Source organism: Periplaneta americana, chromosome 3, assembly GCF_040183065.1.
Source record: "Periplaneta americana isolate PAMFEO1 chromosome 3, P.americana_PAMFEO1_priV1, whole genome shotgun sequence".
NCBI classification, from domain to species: domain Eukaryota; kingdom Metazoa; phylum Arthropoda; class Insecta; order Blattodea; family Blattidae; genus Periplaneta; species Periplaneta americana.
In genome coordinates this window covers 44,584,341-44,611,292 of record NC_091119.1, presented here as the reverse complement: position 1 = coordinate 44,611,292, position 26,952 = coordinate 44,584,341, and the positions used below count along the sequence as shown (strand labels likewise).

The 26,952-nt window shown below is 36.0% G+C and overlaps 1 protein-coding gene across 1 annotated transcript in view; it reads left to right on the top strand.

The window, feature by feature from the left end:
• The window catches only part of LOC138695975 (probable ATP-dependent RNA helicase DDX43), a 66,279-nt gene extending 43,908 nt beyond the window's left edge, over positions 1-22,371 (top strand). The window contains exons 8-12 of the mRNA XM_069820403.1: positions 3,474-3,606; positions 7,013-7,160; positions 10,209-10,450; positions 11,119-11,281; positions 13,709-22,371. Of these exons, the coding sequence (XP_069676504.1) occupies positions 3,474-3,606; positions 7,013-7,160; positions 10,209-10,450; positions 11,119-11,281; positions 13,709-13,903 (881 nt within the window). The 3' untranslated portion in view covers positions 13,904-22,371. The remainder of the gene's footprint in view (positions 1-3,473; positions 3,607-7,012; positions 7,161-10,208; positions 10,451-11,118; positions 11,282-13,708) is intronic.
• Positions 22,372-26,952: the final 4,581 nt, after the last annotated feature.

Sequence of the window (26,952 nt, the reverse complement as noted above, 5' to 3'; positions counted from 1 at the left end):
GGGCCTAAGATTTCTTTATGAATGAACCACACATATATCAAAATCTCATATGTAGGAAACGGATTTCTAGGTGCTAAAAAGAGAGATTTAAGACTTTATAAAATCCAATTTTGGAAGTTTAGGAGTTTATATAAAATTAACAATTAATAATTTTAATTTAGGTAAATATCACATTTTAGGTGAAATGTATATATAAAGAACTGATGGTGATAATGAGTGCTATTGAACAGAAGACTCAAATTCTATCAGTGAGAGAGACTGATTGCTGATTTGTCAGTTTCATTTTGCTTAACTGTAGTGCATTAAGGTAAAAACTAAATTGTAAACAATTCAAAATATCAAATGGTTCTCAATATACGAGCAAAGGAATTTTATCCACCACTGCTGCACCCGAGACTTGTGTTGACATTTTATTATGAAATGAAAAATGGCGTTTTTCGCGATTTGGACATGAATTAGTGAATGTAACATGATTAACTAAAGCAAGAATGGATTCGCTGGCAGTACGACACAGCAGTGTGACATCACATGCATCATGAGTATCCATGTTTAGGAGTATTTTGCTTGGAAACGATTAGTTGTAGAAAGATCTAGTTTGCGTCATTGTATGTATAATAGGATGGATCGAAAATAGGCTAAACAATTTTTTTTTTGGAAATTCAAAGTTGGGTAGGAAAAAAAAATTGTATTACGTCAGTACTTAAGTATAAAAATGTTTAACTTTCTAAAAACATTTTTAGCCAGAGCTCAATGGCCTTGAATTTTTAGAATTTTTACAAAATTATTTCCATTCACTAAATAATTATTTGACGGTCCTCAATTTGACATAGAATGTAAACTGAAGTTATTATGGCTCATTTAATACTATAGGAATAGATAATGGTCATTATTATTATTCTTTAGTACCTAGTATTGGATGTATGCAACGTGAAATTGATGTCAGTATTTTAAATTATAAATAAAAATCATTTGTTGTTAAATGTAATCACTTTCTTCAATAAGTTACTAGTCTTGTACTTCAACATGATTTTTTACCCTTTCCGATCAAAATTTAGATATTGGGGTAGGGGGAGGGTGAAAAACCTCCGAAAATTTTGAAAAATAATTCTTATATAAAATGGTTAAACATGAAGATATGGATTCCATGTTACAGGCTACACCAACCCAAAAAATCACCACAGAGAAGTGGCTATCAATGAGATCAATCTACCCATCCCTCTCTCCCTCCCTCCCTCCCTCCCTCCCTCCCTCCCAATTAGTCACCAACAAATGACATTTTTAATTATGCAGAAATGTAATAGGCATATGCACTACTGCAAAAGCCTCTCTAATATGGTTTCAAGTTCTTGAATCACTCCTCTTTTAGATCTCACATTCATATTAGTGTTATCGCGCCTATAGCTACCAAATCTGAAAGATCTACATTGTTTTCTTTTACTTCGCTGGAGATAGCTCAGCAATATTGTTGCCTGTTTCTGATCAAAAATGCATGACCATTGCCTGGTTCTTCAATTCTAGAATAATGCTCTTCCACTTTCATATCTCTGTGACTTACAGATATCATAAGCATTAGGTCTTTCTTCCTGTTAAAATGTATGGAATGAAGCTTTGCTAGATTTGCCATTTCTTTACTTTTCAGAACTTTCATTTTTAGCAACCTCTCTTTGTATTTTGCTTAGATCTGTCATTTATTATGTTACGTTTTATTTTGGCTCACAATATTGAAGTTCTCTAGAACTTCAGTAGCAACACCTGCAATTTTTCTTGATGTGATGCTAGCTCTATCCTTCACTTTTGCTAATGCTGGGAGGGATTTTCTCCTTTGTGAGGTACATCTACCCTTTTGTTGTCTTCTTGATGGTTCTAAAGGATATTTCCAACGAAAATCGGATCTTTTTTTCCCTCTGAAGACTCTGACGAGTTAGTAGACATGGTGTTGGCACTGGTAGAGGGTAGGTCGAAAGTTTCAGCTGAAAAACGCTTGCTTTTGTTTTTTGCTCTTCTCAGTGTTGCAATTTCTTTGTTGTTGTAACATGATTTCAGTGATGACCATTTTCTTATATGTTTTTTGGTCTGTTAAAAAAGTTATTTCCATTTGAGGAACTTTGTTGTTCCTGTCACAGTGATACAAAGAGAAATCTGGACATTTACAAGCTGCAATATCAAACAATTTCCTGTCGTTCACTTTAAATTTTATAATCGTACTTGCCCTTTCACTTCCCTACTCCACCAAATTTTAAAATATTTCTCACTTTCTGCTAGTAACTGCTGACCATCGTAGATATCTGACAGAGAGAAACCGCAGTTATTGAAGAATTTACCATATATCTTCCAATTTGTTTGTTACCTTACTGGAAATCACATTCTCAGCTGGTTCTTTGCTTCTGCTCCACTTCATTTGTTGAGATCTCTTGGAGTTCATAAAATCTCCTCTGCTATCGTAACAGATTTCTTACTTCTTGATTTAGCTGCCTTTTCTTCTATTTTATAATGCAAAGACACAGCTGCAGTAGAGCAAAACGAACTGCTACACTGCGAGATACTCTCACGGTCGAATTTCAGCTTAAGATGCAAGATGATAACAGAGTTTTGGACATCACCTATGTAGTAATATGTTTTACTTAAAAGCTAGCTGTTATTCTGTAGGAAAATAAAGCATATTTACATATTTATTCATATTTTGTACAGTTAAATACAGAGTGAAAATTATGTGCTTTAAAGAAGTGATTAACAACCATTGAAGAATTGTTTTGTTCAGGATGATGAGGATAAGTGAGAGGAGAAAATCTAAATTCATATTATTTGTAATTGTTTTGTATTGTGTATTTGTCAGTTTAGTAACTTTAAGATTTACTATTATATTTATTAAAGAAAATACAGATTGTTTTTCATGTAACATGGTAATATTCCAGATTATTTCTACATTATAGTTTCAGTGTATACTGTCATCTTACTTGAACAGTTTTAATTGTGAGCCATAAATATAATGTTTAGTGGTAATATCCTATATTATTTCTACAGTATATTTTCAATGTATTTTGTCATCTTACTTGAACAGTTTTAATTATGAGCCATAAATATATTGTTTAGTTGTAGTATCCCATGTTATTTCTACAGTATATTTTCAATGTATTCTGTCATCTTACTTGAACAATTTTAATTGTGAGCCATAAATATAATGTTTAGTGGTAGTATCCCATTTTATTTCTACAGTATATTTTAAATGTATTCTGTCATCTTACTTGAACAGTTTTAATTGTGAGCCATAAATATAATGTTTAGTGGTAGTATCCCATATTATTTCTATAGTATATTTTCAATGTATTCTATCATCTTACTTGAGCAGTTTTAATTGTGAGCCATAAATATAATGTTTAATTGTATCCCATATTGTTTCTACAGTATATTTTCAATGCATTCTGTCATCTTGCTTGAACAGTTTTAATTGTGAGCCATAAATATTATGTTTTCAGGTATTATTGATGTCGCATCTGTTACCTACCTAGTATTAGATGAAGCTGACCGCATGTTGGATATGGGATTTGAACCTCAAATTCGGAAAATCCTTTTGGATATTCGTCCAGATAGACAAACTGTTATGACCAGGTTTGTAAAAAATTAATTAAATGAATATGTTGAACTTTGTCTTTTGTTGCCATTTGTTTCTAGACTTGAGATGATTGTCTTTGTGTATATGTTAGTGTGTTCAAGATTTTCCTCTTTACAACTTTTATATTGTATATTTCCTGCCGTGTATGTAAGTGCTTTTGTTTAAAACCAGACAGTTAAGTTTAATGCTTTGTAGAATGCTTAAGGTTATGGGTAGATGAGTAGGGATTGCTGGTTGAAATGAATGGCAAATGAAGGAGGGAAAATACACCAGCTATGTTAGAGCATACTTGACCAGACAGGACAGTAAATGCTGTATGCTTAAGTTCTGCTTGAGCACTTCATTCAAGATCATTCTGTTGCTTGGGTAAGCCAGGGTCCATTTCATAAATTGCAATTTCTGCTAAACAGTGGGTGCTTGTGGTATCATTATTTTTATCCTATTTTATTTGTCCCATGTTATAATAATAATAATAATAATAATAATAATCATAATAATATAATAATAATAATAATAATAAATATGTAGATAGTGAACATGTTATTTTGAGGATGTAGAAATTTTCTTGTTTGTATGATATTATAACTATTTGAAAAATGATTAATTCATGAAAAAGATAGAATATCCCTTTGGTAATCCTGCATTGATAATAGTATTGATATGAATCCTCCACTGTCTTTGCCTTCTTTGACAAGTAGCAAGAGTGAGGCAACATTTGTTGTAAGATTCGTAAACTGAGTAAATTTTCAAAGACAGCAGCAAATATTGCTTGATTTGCTTTGCCACATAAAACATTGTTACCTCTATCGCCCCTCTCGTTTCAATTGTTTTCTCGGATGTATCATTCATTTTATTTTCGGTCTGTTTGCCAAAAACCCAGTCTTTTCGAGGCTTGTTGTTTGGTTTTTTAGCATTTCCTTTTTTTATACTGAGTGAGGAGCTGCCCACTGCAGCAACTCCCAACCTGGGGGACCAGGTTATTTTTGATCAAGGTATTCTTTCTCTAGCCCTTGACAAACTATTGTCAAAACTACAAGGCAGCAGTTCTTGTTGGTCCTCCTATCATCCATATCTGGGAGTCATTCAACCATCTGCTGTCCACACCTGTGGAGTAATGGTTAGCGTGTCTGGCCGCGAAAGCAGGTGGCCCGGGTTCAATTCCCGGTTGGGGCATGTTACCTGGTTGAGGTTTTTTCTGGAGTTTTCCCTCAATCCAGTATGAGCAAATGCTGGGTAACTTTCAGTGCTGGACCCTGGACTCATTTCATCGGCATTATCACCTTCAACTCATTCAGATCTAAATAACCTAAGATGTTGATAAAGCGTCATAAAATAACCTACCAAAAAAACCATGTGCTACCTAAGGACGAGCCCTCTAGGGGTACAGAATCCTCTGAGGGAGTGTCAATATAATTTGTAGAATTAGTAATAATGAAGAAGACGATATGAGACTTTGAGTGCTGATGATTAGTATGGGGCTTTGAGTATCGATATAATTTGTGTGATGAACAAGATAGAATTAGTAGTAGTGAAAAGAAAAGATTCTAGAATTAGTAGTAGTGAAGGTGGCATAGGGTTTTAAGTGTTTGTATAATTTGTGATGATCAAGATAGAATTAGTAACTTACACTACATTGGAAGATATGAAAGCCTTATTACATAGGTTGGATAAAAAGTTATGGCAACAGTGCTGTCACATGACGATGGTGGGTTCGAGAGCTGCCAGCTGTGTGGACATGAACAAGGACTGTTAGATGAGTTAGTGCAGCCAGCGGCGACAGTACTCTGTCAATCTACTGCAGTGTGTAGAACGTTGACTTTCATAGGGATAGTGCAAGCACCCTAAGACCACGTTTACATAACTAGAGCACTATTTCTGGATCAAAATTGAAGTGACACGAGGTCGTAGTGCACAAGAATATTTTCAGGGACTGCATGAAGCATGTGCCGATGCAGTGTTACCATATCGCACAGTGGCACGATGGGTTAAAGTGTTCCGGGAAGGCAGGGATGCTGTTCAGGACAACTTCCGTACAGGACAACCCCATGTGGAGGACAACACAGTTCAACTCCTTGCTTCCCTGTTGGATGCTGATTCCGATGGACTGCGTGGAAGTCGGAGTATGTCACAAGAGTGTGCTCCACATTCTGCAAGATATTCTGGGTTACCTCAAAATTACAGGGCGTTGGATACCCCATGAAATTTCCGAGGTTTAACAATGGCACCGCTATGCAGTTGCAAAGGCCTTGTTGGACCGGTACCAAAGGAAAGATGACTTTCTTGGACGAATCGTTGCTATGGACAAAACCTGGGCTTGCTCATATGTACCAACCAAACTTGAAATGTCAATCAAATGAATGGAAGCATCCAGGTTCTTCTCGTCCGAAGAAAGTGCGTCCTACACAAAGTGCTGTGAAGGTGATGTTCATTGTGGCGTATGACATTGATGGGGTAATACTGCACCATGCTGTACCTCAAAGACAGACTGCAAATGCAGACTACTACTGCAGGTTCCTGCAGCACCATCTTCGACCAGCCCTCAGGCCCTCAGAAGAAAACGACGACACTTGTGGTACAGAATCCCATCATTCTTCATGATAATGCAAGGAGTCACACCAAGGACCTCTTGCGCCGCTGGCAATGGGAGATTCTGGAACATCCACCGTACTCACCTGATATGAGTCTATGCAATTATGATCTTTTCACCAAAGTGAAAGAACCACTGCGAGGGACCCAGTACAATACCAGAAATGAACTTATCCGTGCTATAGGGCGGTCAATACAGAACATCAACAAAGATGGACACGCTGATGATGTACGACGCCTACAAAACGTTTGGCAAAAGGTAATAAATAAGGGAGGCGATTATATTGAAGGTACGTAAATGTTGTATCCCTGTGAATAAAGCCATGTCAGAATTATCGAACTGTTGCCATTATTTTTTATCCAGCCCTAGTATGTGTACATAATATGAATGAGAGAGATACAAACAGTGTTTTCTTGAAACAAAAAATTTCAGCGAGAAAGACATGCTTTGGAGAAAGTGGAAACTGAGGTAGATTTTGCAACAGCATTTTCATTGTTCTATGGGATAATTCTTTAATATTATTTTTCGTTTTATGTTAGGTGCTTTTCTGCAACTAGATTTTGCGTGCTTTTCTGAAACTAGATTTCGCACTGTATCTGACCTGCACTCAAACTGCATATGATGCTTTTGTGTGACATACAGCAGTAATAATTGATATCCAGCACATTTTTACGCTTGTGTATCTGCATTTACTGCACTTAGTGGCTGTAGCTTAGTAGCCATATGCTAATTGTGGAGAATTTTGACTCTGATTCAGTTGAAACTGACGGGTATTCTATATAAACAAATTCCATTTTTTTCTTTTTCTATTTTAGTGCAACTTGGCCAGAAGGTGTTCGACGGTTGGCACAGTCATACATGAAAAACCCAATTCAAGTTTTTATTGGCTCTTTGGATCTGGCTGCAGTCCACAGTGTGACACAGAGAATAGAAATAGTGCAAGAAGATGATAAAATTGAGTGGGTACGTGTATAATGTCCATTCAGTGTGACTAGAAAGCAACTCGTTCTTCCACAAGATTATGTTAAATTATATTACTGCACAAACAGCTGATACCTTCAGTAGTTTGTCTGGAATGAAAAAATGTTTACATAATATGTGTTCACATTTGAGTATCTATATACTATACATTCAGAATGAGGGTTGACGTATTACCGGTGTATGAGACTTGAATAAGGGACAGAAACATTATAAACATTTTCAATATGCAAATTGCTTGTATCATGTAGTGAAAAATGAGTTGACATTATTTATAATCAGTTTTAATTAATTAACTGTAATTCTATAATAAATTTCCAGTATCAAATTTAACATTTGTCTTTGTCACTGTCACATTACTTCAGCATATTATTTGTCGTTCAAATTGACTGACAGATCTGTTTAGGAGATAGACAATTTTATTTAAATCAACGATTCTGTTCTATTTAAATGAGCTGTTTATTATTTCTGTTTATATTAGGGCTATTTCAGAAAACACCCTTTGTAACAGTACTGTACATTTTATGTACTGATTCAATGTTGTGTTTTGATATCGGTTCGAATTTTGTTTGAGTTGATTATCTGGTTGGATCTTTTCAGACATTTTCCCCAAATGTGAGACGAATATTAGGTAATCCTATGACGAATTCTCTATCTTATTCCGCCAAGCATAATCTGTCACAATTTCCATTGATACTAGGTAACATTGTTTGATACAGCATAGATAGTTAAATAACCGATTAAGATGATGATGATAATAATAATAATAATAATGATAATAATAACCATAATCTATTTTTTATTATTAATATTAGTGTGCCAGCCAGCAGCAGTTAACCATCCACCGCTGTGCAGTAACAGTTAGCCTGCCTAACTGTGAAACGAATAAGCTCAGTTGAAATCCCGGTTAGGACAAGTTACCTAATTGAGATTTTGTCCAGGGTTTTTCCTCAACTCATTAACAGGAAATTTCGAGTAACTTCCAGCACTGGATCCTGAACTCATTTCATTGGCATTATCACCTTCATTTCACTGAGATGCTAGAAAACCATAGCAGTTGAAAAAGTATTGTAAAATAACCTATTTAAAAAAAACAGCAGTTAGCCACTAATAGGTTAGCACATAAACATTACTTACAAATGGCTTTTAAGGAACCCGAAGGTTCATTGCCGCCCTCACATAAGCCCGCCATCGGTCCCTATCCTGTGCAAGATTAATCCAGTCTCTGTCATCATACCCCACCTCTCTCAAATCCATTTTAATATTATCCTCCCATCTACAAATGATAAAACAGTAAAATGAAAATAATAACCATTACATTAAATATTGACAGAATTATAGGAGTGGGCTTATATAATAGTAATTTATGCATTCAATTGCTAATATTAAAATATAATGTTAAAAATAAAAGAACAAAACAGTGAAAAATTAAAGACACAATAATGATAAGATAAGGAATACTTTTAAAATCCTATTATTTTTCAAAATTTGGAGTTTTATAGCCCATATTATTGCAACTATCTACTAGCTTCCAGTTTACTATAACTTATTTCAAAATATAGAGAATTCCTATGCAGATTGGTTCCACTCCAGCCTCTACCCAACAAACTCTGTTGGGAGACAGTGAGTGGTCATATGCTGGTGTACAGTCAGTCTATATATGGTTCCTTACGCAGACTGGTCCCACTCAACCCCTTATCGCTTAGCTTCCTTAGAATAGATGCTCCACACTATTTCATTAAGCCGACGGAACTTGATTTCGTGGGAGCATTATGCATAGAAACTCTCTGTACAAGACAATCTATATCTCATTAAGGAATTGAAGAGACAAGTAACATTTTTCTGTCCTGAGATCTCAGATGTGAGACAACCTTGCACAGCACAGCTATATGAAATACATAAAAATAATAATTAATATCTGTAATCAATAATAACTACAGTAGAACTTGGTTATAACGACATCCAAGAGACCTTAAATATTATGTTGTTATAAACGAGTGTCGTAGTAACCGAGATTAGTATTATCAGTCTAGTGAGGTGGAAAATGAAAAATAAGAAACTTAATTAGGCTTATTTTAGATTTATGTATTCACTTTTAAGCCTACCATGAACATAATAAAGTGCACATACAATTATAAATACAGTATTCTGTATTAAAACAGTTTGTTCCGTACTCACTAAACTTCTTTACTTAGGAATCAAGTAATGAGTCATTTTACTCTGTTGTCTCCTACTTGCCGAATACACACTTTCTAAATTATGTTCTACGAGTATGTTCATAATTTCAGTTACAATTTCACTGCTCCCTCCTCTAGTTTCGATCCATTCTGTTCAAATGCAGCAACAATTTTATCCTTGCTCTTCCAAATCGTTTGAATTGTGAAATTAACTAGGCCAAACTCACGACACATGTAAGCTTTTTTAATTCCATTCTCAATTTGATGAATCACTTTAACTTTTTCTTCCAATGTTAAAACTCTTCTTTTAGTGGCCATACTGCGTTAAAATGCGTCCATTTAGTGAAAACTTCCTATCAAAATTGATTGCAAACAGCTACCGTTAATACCATATGAATTCGGGCGGGTTACAATGGGGTGTGGAATCTGCCTGCATTCCAGGGGTCTATGGCAGAAGAGGATAGTAAAGAATATGCCAGGTTACCAGATTTCAACAAAATATATCTTAAAATACTTTGGTTCTTAGAAAATTGTATTCGAAACCGAGGTTGAAAATGATGTTATATGCGAGGCAGATGCATATACGTTTGTTGTATTAAGCAAGGTAGAAAAGCTTATGTCTTATGGGGAATCAGTTGGGACCACAGAATATTTGACATTATAGGCGAGGTGTCGCACGAAACGAGGTCGCTATAACCAAGTTTTACTGTATTTCGTAAAAAAAAATTAAAATGCTAGTCTGACACACTACTTGTGATTAAATTTTTAGAATCTCCATTACATTTAATATATCTCAATCTTCTCAAATGTGTTAATTGGAGTGAGTCACTAACGAAGATGATCTTTTGTTTGATAGTTGAATGAGTTCATTCAGCATATGGAGGGAGACGACAAGGTAATCGTGTTTGTGGGGAAAAAGATGAGAGCTGATGATATATCCTCTGATCTTAGTCTGAGAGGGATCAAGTGCCAGAGCATTCATGGAGACAGGGAACAGTGTGATCGAGAACAAGCTCTGGAAGACCTCAAGACTGGAGAGGTGCATATACTGATTGCTACAGATGTAGCATCACGAGGAATTGATATTGAAGATGTGACGTAAGTATTCTTCTAAATTTATTTTTGCGACTTGAATATTTATTTATTTATTTATTTATTTAAATTGTCTATTTATTTATTTATTTATTTACTTAGTTACTTATTTATAAAATTTGTTAAAAATTTATTATTTATTTAACAACGCTCGCAACTATCAAGGTTATATCAGTGTTGCCAGTATGCTGGAATTTTGTCTCGCAGGAGTTCTTTTACATGCCAGTGAATCTACTGACATGAGCCTATCGCATTTATTTAAACACACTTAAATGCCATCGACCTGGACCGGGATCGAACCCGCAACCTTGGTCAGAGAAGGTCAGGACTTTACTGACTGCTCCACTCAGACCGACTATAAAATTTGTTCTTCAACTGTAGTTCATAGGTATTTAAGTCTACAAGGATTTTTAGTTCATAAATACCTATTTACATTTTGATATAAAATGTTATTATGATAGGCTCATTTTCAGTCATAGCATGCTTTGTGATAAGAATGGGATTTATTAAATATGGGGATTAAAGAAAAAGAGTATAATACAAATAAAAGAAATTCGTGTGAAGATGATGGTAGATCCAATCTTTGATATTATATTCTGTATTTCAAGTGGGAATCACTCTTGAATCATATTGGCTTAAGAAATTGGTTTTAATATAGCACATTTTATTTCCAGGCACATTTTCAATTATGATTTTCCACGCAACATTGAGGAGTATGTGCATCGTGTTGGTCGAACAGGAAGAGCTGGAAAAACAGGAGAAGCTCTGAGTTTGATTACAAGGGATGATTGGGCACAAGCAAAGGAATTGATTTCAATTTTGGAAGAAGCACACCAGGTAATGTTTACTGTGTTTAGATTAGGTTAAAATTAGACCATTGTATGTATGTTTAGTCAGTCTAAAGACTGGCTGGCACCACTCATGAGGCAACTAAGCCAGGAGACAATGGGATAGGGTGGCCAGTTCCTTTCCCCTAGACTACATACGTCGCTAAGTGTTAACCAGTATTCTGTTTAATTTTAATTAGAAGCAAGCTAGCATTACTATCAATGCCCAACAATGAAATTATAGTCAGTTGAAGGAATTACAGGGGAATTGAGAGTACTAGCAGAAAACATTGTCCGGCACTTCGTTGGTCTACTATAAATTTACAGTAATTGAACTTGCTGCGATTTGAACACAGAACTGTGGTATGTAATATAACTGAGCGTGGTACCAGAAGTCATGAACCTAGGGAAATATGACGATCGTATTTGTTTATGGAAGTGGAAAATTTGACTAATGAATAGGATAATCAGATTTTCCACTTGTCACTTCTGCTTCCCTCAGTTACGTAAGTTTTCTGCAGAGATCATTTGAATATTTGGAAGCACATGTATGTACATGTAAATAGTTTCTTTTTTGCAGAACGAATTTCGGTAAAACTAAATAGACATTTCGTTTGACAGACAATCATCTCACGTCCATAATGAAACTTGTTGAAAGTATTGGACCCAACATTGACGTCATTATCGTAAACAAACAGCATTCTACTGAAGCAATAAAAACTTTCCTTTTATAGTTAGAAACTTCCTAATGTCAAAACATAATACTTCGAAGTTAATTTCTTCAATTTTTGCCCTAAATGAATTTGTTTTAAGTAGTTCATAAGAATTAATGCCTTAATTTACAATAAGTTCTGTAATGACTAGACAGGTAGTATACACGAATATATCATAATTTTCATCAATTTTATTGTAACGTTTTATTGTTCGTAAGGAAAGGCAATGTGATTTTTAAATCTGTGCTTCAGTGGCTAGTCATGATAATATCTTTGAAAAATATTGGAGTGCAAGAGGTCAAATGATTTTATTGTAAAACGCCTGGCATTAGAAAACAACAACAGTGTGATTTATTTGTGTAACTATTGCACAAAGGTTGTAATCCGTTTACATTGTTGTTAGTACAGTGTATGTCTTGTTTTTTTTCTTTTCGGAAGGCAATATTGCGAGTTACAACGAGATACAAATATTATTCTTCTTAGTGCAATTATTACGCAGTTATTTGTAGTGGTAGTAATAGTTGCATTATGTACAACCCTTCATGCTAGATGCACTCCTCTCCTATGTCAGGCCAGGTACCCACAGTAAAATTACAGTGCTTGTGACTTCCTATATGTGCACTGTAGTCTGATGATGCAGTCTGCCAAGTTAGCTCTGTGGAAGCATGCCTGCCTCCAGACTGGCTAGTCCGGGTTCGATCCCCGGTGAATCAGAAATTTTCATGTAAAATTATTTCTACCTTGGGACTAGGAGAGATGGTGGTGCACAACTTCTAATCACTAGATTGTGCACCAATATGTCTGGATTAAATCCCAAATCTCTCTGCAGTGCATATGAAGAGACAGCTCATTCGTTGAATGGGGACGTTAAGCCTGGAGACTCCCTTGGTGCTGCTCGACAGTGCCGGCACCAGGTTTCCCCTTCTCCCTTTCTCAGTCTTCATCATCATCACTCATTCCATACACCACACTTACACATACACTCAGCCTAGTACACGATATAACTCTCCACAGATACTACACATATGAAGTGGTGTGCAACTAGAAAATGGGTCACAGTCCTGCCATCTGCAATATGCGAAACCCGAATCACGTAAAGTGAAGTGGGTAGGCATTATACACACACACACACACTTTCTCCCTCCCCTTCCGCCCTCCCCTCCACTCCCCCTCCCTCCCTCGCTATCCCTTCCCCTCCATCTATCTCCCCTTCTCTCCCCCTCTGCTTCCTTCCCTCTCCCTCCCTACCTCGCCCTCTCTCTATCTCTCTGACAAGGCTGGTGTAGATTGCAATTGGAGAGCGGGACAAACCCTTGGTTATTGGCTCATTGTGTTAGCTCAGAATTTTAATGTAGTTGAGAAATAACCAGTAAATTTTGCCTGCAGTCCTCTGTTGTAAATCTACGACATGAGTTTCTCAGCTTTACTTTGCTCCGAAAAGTATATATACTAAAGATTTTAGTCGTCATTAGCTAGTTTGAACCTGTGAACTCGAATCTGATCCAATAGCAAGCATGTTAACCTCTGGACTACACAGGGAAGAAATGTCAGAGGAGAATTCTTTTGAAGAGATTGCTAAAACTAGAGAAATGATAGATGGAGAATAAAATAAGCTTGAAAGTTGCACTGTTAGGGACGATAAACTCTGTCTCCTTATCATTCGGTGTAATCTAATCACTTGGCTTACACATTTCTTATACTGATTAGGAATTATTTTGTTACAGGAAGTACCTGAGGAGCTTAGAAAAATGGCCGAACGATATGACGCTTGGAAGGAAAAGAAAGCAGCAGAGAAGGATCGAGAAAGATTGGATCTTCGAAGTTGTAGAGGTGGAGGTGGTGGAAGAGGAGATAGAGGTGGTGGTGGTTTTGGTTTCGGAGGAGGTGGTGGAGGAAGGCGAGGTAGAGGAAAGTGGTGAAAACAATCTCATTTGCATCCTAAACTTATTTAGGTCGTATAGGACAAGATTTGTTATTATTTATCTCATTTCATTCATTTAGAAGGTGCACCCATATGTATTTTACTCTTGTGGAAGACAGTTTGTGCAAGAGAACAGATACCGAGTGGCTAGTCTAAATGGGAACATTTATTTGAAAGATTCATTTTCCAAATTTCATGTTTATATTTTTATTTATATGCAGCTATTATTTTTATATAATTGATTATTTAATTGTTTCTTCATCAAAAGTGAATAACAACGTTTCAAAAGTTTGAACTTATAATTTAGACTAATTGATGCAATGTAAGAAGAAAGGTAAAGTAAAAAGTGTTTTAATTAATCTCTGTATTGATTTTATTTTATATTTGTGTTGAGTTTAAAATAGTCAAGGAGAAAATTTATGAACTAGTAATGTATACAGAGTATCTTCATGACTTCATGGAAATTTGTTAAGTACAGAATACTCATGTCTATGGCATAATGCCATATTAAAGTTGTAATTTGTAAAGATGAGAGATTTTGTGAAAAACAATAGTACATAAATCTGAATTAAAATTGTACTTGTAAGTTATAATTACATAATGTATTGTTAGACGTTGCACACGAAGTAAAAGTCGTGTTTTAAAAGTCTGCCCTTTTGTAACATGTTCATAAAACATGAAGATAAACTTCTACTGGGGCACTAAGTAAATTTCTTAGGATATGACATTTGAAATATAAGAAAGTGATTGCAGTCCGTCTGTTGTGCATTTGATATTAGTTACTTTCATGCTGTTTTACTGCCTCTGTTTGAATGTTGTACGTCAAACAATAGTTCCTGTGCTACAGCATTTGCAGTATTAAACATCTTCATTGAATTTTGCATTACATGCATATTTCTGTGATCTTAAAATGTTAGTTTTGCTTTCTTTTTTTTTATTACTGTTATCTTTAAACATTATATATTAGGAACGAGACGTGAAATGAATATAGTTGTTCAAGTGTTAGCAGCTTAAATAATAATTTCATATAATATCTTTAGTGCTTAAAATTTCGAACATTTATATGTCAGAAGAGAAGAGAAAAAGAAAACGAGCCACTGTAAGATTGTATGTGAGCAGTTTGCTTCTTTTCTCATTACACAGTGATCTCTCTTCGTTAAAACTGTGCTGTTACATTCCATTTCCGGTTATTACAATCAGTGTCTGATAGCCAGAAGAGTGACAAGCACTTTATATCTGCTTGCGTTTATATTTAGTCTGCCCTTTAGAGGTAAATGTGTTCTGAAATAATGGTGTTGTAAAATTGTTTATGGTACCGTGGATTTTTCTGTGATGCTTATGACCAAATAGTTCATAAATTATTCATGAGTTACTTTAGTGTATCATTAACTGCTCATCTTGGCTTTGAAGTCTTGCTTAGCATAAAATTGTGGACTGTTGAAATTATTCAGTCAGTAATCAGTGTCTTCTACTGACAAGGATTGGTGTATTTGCAGATAAGGATGTACATTTGCTAGTAGCTCATACATTTTGTTTCGAAGTATCGTCTTGCCTGCCTCATACGAGGGTCATTTGATAAGTCATGGCAACTATATTATATCAGCCAATAAAGCTGCAGGAAAAGAAATTCACTATATGCGATTGAAGATCACTGGAATGTGCTTCACAATGCTAGTACCAAATTGGGTTCTGGTACAGGAGGCAATGGGTAAGGTAAATTGAAAGATGCGTAAATAGAAGTCATTGTTTTATTACGCACAAAAGGAAACAAAGTACATTACTCACAGCTAACACCTTTCAGAATAATTCCCCAAAGCTTCCACACATAATTCCAAACGTTGATGCAGACGTTGAATACCATCTCTCATCAAAACACTGTTAAGATGTCCTCCTTGTTCACAAACCGCTTCCCATTCAGTGACTTCAATTGCAGAATGAGATCATAGTCGCATGAACTGAGATCAGGCGAGTAGGGAGGATGTTCCAAGATCTCCCACTCCCATTGCTGCAAAAGGTTCCTGACAGGAGCTGCAGTGTGGGCTGTTGCGTTATCATACAGAATTATGGCATTGTCCAGCAGTGCTGGACGTGTCCTCTGAATTGCTGGACGTGTCCTCTGAATTGTACGATGCAGATGGTACATCAAGAATGATCTGTAATATGGGCATTGACAGTATGGCTCTTAGCTCAGAATGACACTGATGAGCATTTCTGCCATGAAAAATTGCAATTTTCGTGTATGACCACTGTTTAACTTCACTTACATCCATCTTGGAGCACAGCCTCCAGCATAATTACTAACTTTTGCACGTGCTTTCAACTAGCCACCAATGCACACAGACACAATCTGGCGGTGGAATCCTGCCATTATTGAACAATACTATTACGCGTATTTCTGGTCATTAGCTGAAAATCCAGGTTCAAATCCCGGTGCCAGAGAGAATTTTTCTCCGTTCCACTATTTCATTGTAGAATATCTGCATGAAAACATCATATGTATTTCGGTACATTAAATAATATATATGTGCGTAAATCACCTTGTGATTTAAGACGGCGCTTATTCCGTCGGATCCCGGCCACTTAGTCACTCATAACAAGTGCACCTCCGCACATGTGTGGACATTGCCCTATGTTCATAGATATCTATGACGTAGTGCAGAGGGCAGGCCACTAGAGGGAACCCAAGAAGTGGAACTTAAACTGAGATGATTCGATCCAACACCGGGATGGGAATCCGGTGTGGCTTAGTGGATAAAGCATTAGCACGTACAGCTGAAAACTCGGGTTCAAATCCCGGTGCCGGAGAGAATTTTTCTGTTCCATTATTCTTTCAGTTTCTTCTTAGCCAGTGGCCCAGCCAATTTCTTTTTTTTTTTCTTCCTGTTCAGTTTCAGCATTATTCTTTCTTCACCCACTCTTTCTAGCACAGCTTTATTTCTAATTCTGTCAGTCCATTTCACATGCTCCAGTCTTCTCCATATCCACATTTCAAATGCTTCTAGTCGTTTCTCTTCACTTCATCGTAATGTCCATGTTTCTGCCCCATGCAATGTCACACTCCACACAGAGCCTTCACTAGCAGCTTCTTCTTTAGTAAAGAATATTATGCCACAATAAATCACTTGTCTAACCTCAAAGCACGCAGTAGTTTAAATGAGAACACAGACTGCACATAGTAAATGTGGTTGACCACAGTGCTATCTGAACAGTAAATATGAGCTTTGCCTGAAAGCTCATTTCTGCCAGAAAACTCTTTGACCTGTTACATGCTTTTGCAGAATCCCCAAATATTTTAATACTTACGGAAGCTGACATGTTACTCTCTTGCCTGAAATATTTGTATCATATATGTCAACCACCATTCTGTGCAATTACATCATAACTGCATGTATGTACACGCGCGTGCGCAAGATCTGGGAATTCTACAGACTATTGTTTCACAGCATTTGACAGATGTTTTTGGAATGAAACATGTGTTAGCAAAATTCGTTCTGCAGCTCCTGTCACAAGAGCACGTCTCTTGCTGTGCTTTTTCCCACAAAACATTGCATCATCCAAGTCTGTCAGTCCCCATTCAGGGCAGATTTGGTTTTCTGCTATTTCTAAGATTTTCCAAAGCTAAAATCGCCATTGAAAGGTAGGATTTTGGAGATCTTGAATAAAATTAAGAACTTTACAAGGCAGCTGAAGGTTATTCTGAAAGAGAACTGTGCAGATTTGTTTTTAAATTGGAAGGAATGCTGGGATAACTGTATGAGGTGTCAAGGGAGGTAAGCGTTATTGTCCTGTACAGACTTGTTTTTTTTATGATATTAAATGGCCTGGTACTTTTTCAACAGACTCCGTATTTATTAAAATGTTGGGAAAGTGACTTTTACCCAGGACATTAGAAAGAAAGGATGTTATTGTTGATTCTAACATCAGAACTGTGTGTAGAATCCTAAAGTAAGAATTATAGGAATAGTGTAAATACGAGGGAGGATCGAAAAGTAATGCACAACAATTTTTTGTGGCAACATATTTAATAGGTAAGCAAAACGAAATAATGCAGAAAAAAAGCTACAGTTTTTACCTATTTTTTAACACAGGAACCAAGTCTCTCGACACATTTCCCCCATCGTGATACCAGATTCAGTACAGCTCATTCATAAAATTCCATTTTCTGGGTGTATAACCACCTGCGCATGACTGATTTCACTTCTTCATTTGAACTAAAGCGTTGGCCTCCTAGGAATTTTTTTATTGGTCTGAAGAGGTGAAACTCAGATGGTGCAAAGTCTGGACTGTAGGGTGGGTGACTGCCACCTCAGTGCTTCTGACATTGGGTAGTGTTGCAGCAATCATTGGTCGGCCGGAATGTGTTTCGTTGGTAAGATTTACTCGGCCCTCTTCAAAGAACCTGCACCACCTGGAGATGTTGCTACAGTCCAGGCAATCAGCACCAAACACCTCCAACATTTCCTTGTGAATTTCACTCGGACTTTTTTGTTTTGCTCAGAAAAAACGGACTAACCTCACTGCCCTTCACAAGTAGACTATGCTAGCACAAGTTCCATCTTTACACAGTAGTTACCACTCATTCTGCCAGGGAGACACCTGATCGAGCCATTGCTGTATGTAGTGGAAACTAACTATCTGTCAACTTTGAACTTCCTAACCAAAATAGTATATCGTAAAGAAATTGTTGTGTGTTACTTTCCTATCCTTTGGTTGTGGTAAAATGCTAAAGAACACTGTACTGTAATCTGTTAACAAAATCTGGTAAGCCTTTTGCCAGAAGTGTAGATCTGTGTATACAGGTAACTTCTCTTCTTAAGTTTTATTTGTAATGCATTTCTTTTTTTAAATAAAGTCATTCAAAGTATTTTCGTAACGAAAAAAATTTAGGAAGGTGTGTAACAGATCACTACCTTTTGTTGACCTGCAGAGTTCTTAAAATCCTGTAAAGTAGTCTTCAATTTTAAAAATTTTGGAAAATAAACTGACTGTAATGCATAAAGTAATTTCTGATAATTAAAAATGCTGATTTATTGGCAATTTCAGTATCTCATAAGATTAAATACTTTTTTTATGAATTTAATTATGCTAAAGAGGCTATCAAAGACAAGATGAGCAAATATTGGACCTATAAAACAAATGAAACAAAAATGAATATGATGTGTTATAGGAAATATTAACTGGTAACTGTCCTCGAAACGGACACTTATATTGGGTTTAGTAGCAAGACCAATATGTATAATATCATTACATACATAGCAGATGGATTACAATCCCCTAAGGGGATTCCATTGCAAAGCACCAAAGTGGGCCTGTCATTTTCCATTTACTTTAAGTATATTTGGGTCCATTATATTCCAGCCTAGTGCTTGGATGTATTAAGTATCCTTGGCATCTAATATGAATTGATGTCTTCATATTTATGTCTGCATTTCTTAACACTGGGAGTCTTGTGACTAAGACATATGCGTAAAATATTCCAAAGAGGAGGAAAACTTGTTCATATCCTCTGTGAATGTGAATCTCTTGCTGAGGTAATTTAGACATTTGGATATCCTCTTGAAAAAGTGAGTTATGTGACCATGCTTAACATATTTTGGCTCGTCACTGTTGCCAGTTTTAAAGTAGCAGTAGTTGTTGATGAACTTGTGGGTCTAAATTCTAGAACCTGTCCCACATTAGCGTTCTACAGTATGTATGAAATCAGTTTATACAAGGTGAACTGTAAGTAATGTCATTAATTTCAGGGGGTTATTCTTTGAAATATTTCAAACAAAAAAGTTTTGTTCGTTTTTGCTTTCTTTTCGGGGGGGGGGGGGGAATGTTTTATATGAAACATTTCATGGCATGTTTTGGGAAAGTGATCGATTGAAATCTCAATATACCCAGTCAATTTAAGAGAGTCAAAACTAAATTTCTTTCTATCATTTATTATCATAATACACTGTCTCTTAAATTGGCATAGCATATTGGGAATTAAATCAATGGCTTTTCCAAAACATATCATAAAAACTATTTTTTTTTTTAAAAAGGAAGCAAAAATGAGCAAAATTATATTTAACTTTTTTTGTTTGAAATATCTCAAAGAATAACACCCTGAAATTAATGCCATTACTTACATTTCACTCTGAATGTAAGGATTCCATAAACTAAATGCTGTGCCAAATTACAAAAACTATTTTTCTTAGAAACATATACTCATCAATAATTTTACAAGATATAAAATTAAATACATTTTTATAAACTCTGTGACAGACAAATAAAATTAACTTGCAATATAAATATTTACATTTTCCTTGTAGCATTTCTGTTCATACATATTAAAGCAAAGTCTACGAAAACACATAAAAATATGTATTTCTAATACTTGGTTCAATATCCCCTGGTTTTGATTAATGTCTGATTCCTTCCCATATAACTGACTACAGTACTTTTTTTTTTTTGGAGTTTTAAGAAGTTATATTTTCCCATTCTTGTTAGACTGCCATTAGATTATACTTGTTCTTTATTTGCACTCTTAAGGATCGAATACAGATGTTCATTGGGTCTTATCACCACAGATTGCAGTGTATTTTGGTTTGCTGTAAAATTATCCAGGTAACCTATCCTTGTGAATTGCAATAATATGTTTGGTGCTATTGTCTTGTTGGAAGAGTAGACAAGTGGTAGCCCCATTATGTTTGCATTTCTTCAGGATGCCATTAGTCACTGGTGAAATTACACACCGTAACATCAATGAAATGAATATTACCAACACCTTTTGATAACATCATCTTTAAGTGCCTGATTGGGACAGTCATTGGCAAAGTAGAGCCCGGATTTTATGTAATTATATATTCTGATCCTGTATCTGTAGCTATAAGAAAAGCTAAAATGTTGGTGAGTCACACCAAAGGGTTCATTATTCCAAAGTTTTAAGTTACATATATTTACATATTTTGGTGCATAATAAATATTTTGGCATATATTACATACTTTGAAAGAACACACTTTTTTTCATCAATTTTCCCTCGACTTGACTTACAAGTTATACATTTGAAAATTGTTTATAAAGCTTATCCCGTCATCTCTAATCCATAAAAATAATTTAATAATTGAAAATAATAATGTATTCTGTCAAAAAAAATGGACATCCCTTTGCCATGCTAACATTTTGTGTATCCCCTAAGATGTTAAAGTAGGAACAAATACCAGTGTGAAGAGAGTCATTGTACTGCTACCATAGTAAAGGACAGAGTGAAAATTACCCTGTAAGTATGACCGTTTGGCACTAACATTCCCAATCAGCTGCTCTGAAAGAAATCACTAGTCCTTTCAGTTTTATTGAAGAGCTTATTCTGACATCAAGTGATACAGCTAACTAGTCTACTGTTATGGTACATCCAAGTTAAAAGATTGGATTTCAATTGACAATACCTTTACTAGTGACGGCAAAAATGTTCTTTGCAAAGAGTGTGACAAATGCATTTAGAAACTGAACTTCATGTCACAAATAAAAAAAGTGCTCCGTCGAAAAAACTTCTTCTTACACAAGTGGTCTGGAATTTCTTTCCCTTCTACCAGTGAATTTAATAAAGTGGTTGCTGCAAACATACCATGGTATAAACTTGGAGTCCCATAGCTTCAGCATTCCTATGCTAATATTGTAACTTCAATATTCCGGAGGAATCAACTCTGGAAAAATGATTTGAATTCCTGCTACATTGACACAATGAAAATGATTAGAGCACTTAACTTGGTGATTCCTACATATGGGTTGCTGTTGACAAGACAGTCAATGACTGCAGAAAATGTGGAAAAATATTTAATTATTAATTGCACCTTTAAACAGTAATTAAATGAGGTTGAATCACATGTGAACCTGTAATTTTTGTTTTTATTGGTATGTAAAAATACATCTAATCAAGCTTGAATTTTAAGTTAAATAGTTTTTATACACATTTATTTACATATTTTGCCATTTTTAGCTCCATATTTATTTTCATATTACATAAAATCCGGGCTCTGGCAATTAGCCTGTGCTAGATCATAATAAACATAGTGGTGATCCTGCAGTTCAGTGTACTAGGGAAATGGATGATAGAGACAGTTTCCTGTTTCCTAAAAACTCGTATGTATTCTGTTTGTGGCAAAACCAGTCTGAGGACCAAATGCCTAAAGTTACCCAGCATTTACTCGAAGGGTTGAGGAAAACACTGGAAAAAAAACCTCAACCAGGTAACTTGTCCCAACCAGAATTTGATCGTGGGCTCATGAGTTTTGCAGTTAGGCATGCTGACAGCTACTCCAAGCTGTGGATATGCAGCCTTGATAATTACAACGTGAAAGAATTATAGAACTTCTATGTTTTGCTGTATGAAGTGCATTGGTTCACTTGGTTGTCATTAGGTTTTCTCTACATTGTATACAATTTGATTCAAATATATTAATTTTGGTCTCATTAGACCAAGTATTATCGTTATATCATAATTCCTAAACCAAGTTTTCTTGTTCCTGCAAATTTAAGTTAAGAACAATATTATTACTTTTCCTGATCATTCGTTCATGTTTACATAATGCATGACATATTGTAGAATAGCCCATTGTCTGACCTATAACAAATTATGGATACAATTTAGGTACACATAACCTAGAATTACATTTTATTTCAAAACTAAACGTTTATTCCTGTCATTCAGCTTTATTCACTAGTTAACTTATTTTCCTTAATCAACCTTTAAGCTCTAGGTTAACAGTTACCTCTTTGAGAAAGGAAATCAGCTGCTTACACTTGCAATTTTGATCAACACTGAATGGAGAAGCAAGTACATTCATAGGACAGCATTGTGCCCGTATGTAAGTGCAAGCACTCCTCATTTTAGTATAAAGGGTCCTTAAAAATTTGGATTGGTGTTATCTGGGCTAAAGGGCCATGGTCTGTAGGAACTTTTAACCATATATTTTGTCTACTACTTCGGTAGACATCACCAGTGGTATGGGAACACACAGTCTCCTTAGCATGCCGAGGACATCAATAAGATTCTTAACAAGAAACATCCAAAGGTTTATGACTAACACTAAAATCTATAAGAAAAATTATTTTTAAGTATGTACAAATAAGATTGGCATAGGTCTCGCAAGCAGGGAGTACCGACGGAAGGGATGCGAATCAAACAATGCGATAAGGAAGAGCGGGTGACAGGAAAGGTCACGAGATAGCTTGAATGGTATTCAAGAGTACAATTGGAAGAGAAATGACATCGATAGAATCAGTCTTGCGTTGTGATAGTTAAATTACGACTGTAGTTTGTTCCATTGCATGTGAATATGTGTCTTGTATCACACAGTATTATTATTTCATTCGTAAACATATGTTGCGCATTTAATTAGCTTCGAATTTTTCTCTTGCTACATTCTTTATTTCCACAGCGATGTCCTCATCTGCTCATCTTCTTGGAAAAGACAGTACTTCCATTGACTTGCACCTCTCGCCCCCTTGGCGTGGCTACATACGCCAAAACAGACAGCAATGCCACCATTGCTTTTCGGTAATTGTTCCTTGCGCGAGCTATACATACTGTATATTCATTAAGGCACTTTGGCTTGCACTTTCCTTTCTGTATTTAAACAACAAAAAGAATGATAACATTCCAACAACAACAAAAAGTCATTTGCAAATTATGGTAGCATTTGTTTTCGTTATTTAAATAAAATAATTAACTGAACTTGAGTGTTAATTTGAAAAATTATATTTTCATTATGGTCTGGTGATTACTATGTTCGCCAATAGTTCCGAACTTTATGAGTTCAAATCTGGCTGAGAGTGATAAATATACTTAGCATGGCCTCATTTGAAAAGAAAATAAAGCTGAGATTTACAGTTTTTGAGTTTCAGGAGAGCCGTACAGTTGCCATTTCTGTACTTCACTTCGTATTTCGATTTTCTGTTTCCCTCCCACTCCCTTTCTTTTGTTTCTTCCACATTCTTTGCACTATGTAAAATAAATTCATAATTGTAAGGAGTAAGGTTTATCATTTTGGCAGCCTAAAATTGGGATGAAAGATTCTCTTGCTCTCTCTCTTAAAAAAAAGTATGAGTGATAATTGATGAGAAAGTTGAATAGGTCATATTGTAACTTGGCAGATTATGAGAGAGAGAGAGGGGGAGAGGGAGAGAGAGAGTGAGTCCGGCCTTAATTAAGGATGACCACGAGGATCCAGAAATTAATAGCAAATAAATATAATTAATTAAATATGAATATTGTTATAAAAATTAAATGTAATAATTAAGCACCACTGATTATCAATTATGTAATATAATCTTATAAGATGACCTTAAAATTATACTTATAAATAAAAGATTTTATTTAAAATTAGCATAACCTTAATTAAGACCCTCTGAATGGTATGGCTATGAGTGTTTACTTTAGTGCAGACTTGTGTCATCTCATTCTCGGTGCTATTAAATTAACGTTCATGGGTTCGAAACCAGAAGAGAGCAAAACATTTTTAAGGGTGGTGAAAACTTAAGTATGATTTTCTATGGATAGGAAGGGGAGTAATATTGGGAGGCCTGCAATTTACATGTAAGGGAGGGTGACTGGTGAAATTTTGTTCATTTTCAGTCAGAAATCACATTTTCGTTTTCTTGTAAAAAATGTTGTTTGCTAATACTGAATTTACTCAAGGACGCCAAGTTGATAGTGCCTGGGCAGTGCTGAAGATGATTTTGATCCATTTCCTCTTGAAGATCACATAAGGGGCAGAATTGTAAAAAATGAATCAGCAATCTCTTATCTATAATGTTGAGCAAGTTTCAATGCTCTGCACACATGAAAGCATAAAAATTACGCAATATTGATATTTACACACATCAACATTATCTAAGGAACAGATGATTTTATTAATAAAATTCTTTCCAAACCCAAATAAGTATTAGGCATTGGGCACACATAAGTGAGTTATTCATTTATCTATCCGACAACCTGATCGCCTCACTAGCAGTGAATGGAGACTAGCTCTTAAAATGACAGCTAATGTTTGTCCGCTGCGTGCTATACCAGAAGGTCCCGAAACGGAAACCACTGTCGTTGTTGCGTCAGTGAGATTGAAACTCTTGGCCACATTTTGGGTGCCTGTCCTTTCAGCGAGACACTGTGGAACTCTAGACATCACAGAATCAGGTCCATGATTGCCGAAGCCTTGAGGAAGAAAGGTCTCACTGTGCACGAAGAAGTCCATGGCATCTCTCAAGAGGGATCCTGTCGGCGAATTAACATGCTTGCCATTCCACCAGGCTCCACATCAGCATACATTATCGACCCGACAGTCAGGTTCGAGGCACAGGAACAACAGCCTGCTGAAGTCCACTCAGAAAAATGCAGAATTTATGAGCCCATAGTTCCATTCTATTTGGAGAAATATCACCTCACCTCCATTGAAGTTGTTGGGCTAATGGTTGGCGCTAGGGGCACAATACCTCGCCTCTTTGTCAGTTTCTGCAAGAAGTTCCAGCTGAACAACGACTTCATTCGTGATGTTTCCCTTGCCGCTATCAGAGGATCACTTGCCATTTCAAAATAGCACCTGTACTTTGTTTCCTAAAAAGGGAGAATTTTGCTCGAATGTCTAATCTGCTTGTTTACTATGTTTAGGCCTGTTATATGCATGCTATTATCTTTCCTGTACTTAATTTTCCCTTTTGTTCGTTCCCCACATTTCTCTCTTGTGGTCTGTTTTTGTTTTCACTCTATGTTTATTATGCTTTGTCCAATGAAGCAGTCCCGTTATTGGGAAAGCTGAAAGAGTGGCTTTCAATGTGTAGCAACCAATGTTTTGTTTTATTTACATTATTACATTGGAATTTCTTATTTTAGTGCATCAGATAGTGTGATTAGTTCATTTGTAATGAAGAATTCGAGTAACTTCAATAGGTAAAACATTAAAAAATAGTAGAAATGAATGCTCAACGTCATTTAAGCCGCGAAGACATGTTTAGAGCAACTGGTATAATTGAAAACGGTGGAACACAAGCAGATGCAGTGAGGGCTCTGAATACTGGAAGAGACGTAATATCCAGAATGTGCAGTTGATATCGTGAATTTGGTAGTCCAGAAGAACAACATCCAGGTAAACTGCACAGGGCAGATTTCTGTGCCTAAGAGCCTTGAGAGAAAGGACGTCAACTGCAAGCATGTTAAGAAGTGCTTTGCAGAATGTTTGGGAATGTGATTGTATCAACCCACAACATTAGGAACAGATTGCACAAGAGTCTTAATGCCCGTCGCCCATTGAGATGTCCAGCGATTCGACATGGAAATCGAGAACCTCGTGTTTTGTGGTGTCAGCAGCATGAAGATTGGACAGATGATCAGTGGAGTCAGGTTCTCTTTACTGAAGAATCATGTTTCGGTCTACATCCAGATTCCAGAAGAATACGCATATGGAGACAACCAGGTTAAGCAGAAATACTACGATATGTACAGAAGGTTCATAAATTCCAAAGAGCTTCCATCATGATATGGGGAGGAATAATGGCACACAGGAAGGCTGATCTCGTTTTAGTTGAAGGAACACTAGGAGCAAATCGTTACATTCAAGAGATACTGCAGCCTGTAGTCTTTCCCATCGCTGAAGAAATTGGTTCTGAATTTCTTCTAATGCACGACAATGCCACTGCACATGCTGTCAGAACAACAACATAATGGTTGGGAAGACGCAATATTCAAGTTCTAGGCTGGCCTGCTCAGTCCCCGGATTTTAATCCAATTGAGAATTTGTGGGAAATCTCCAAAAAGGAGTTACAGAGGACACTGAAAACATTGAGACTGTCAATCAGCTGTTAGCACATCTTCAAATTCACTGGCAGAACATTGGTCAAGATGAAATCTTTCATGTCATATCTTCAATGCCAATGTCTAGCAGTACTGAATGTAAGAGGTGGTGCTACTCATTATTAATGACAAAAGTTTTGTGTGAAGTTGAGAAAAACAGCAGTATTGTAAAGATTTCAAACCAATGAGATTTTAAAACTTTAATATTTTCATTCTGAGAACAGGTTATGCGTATGTT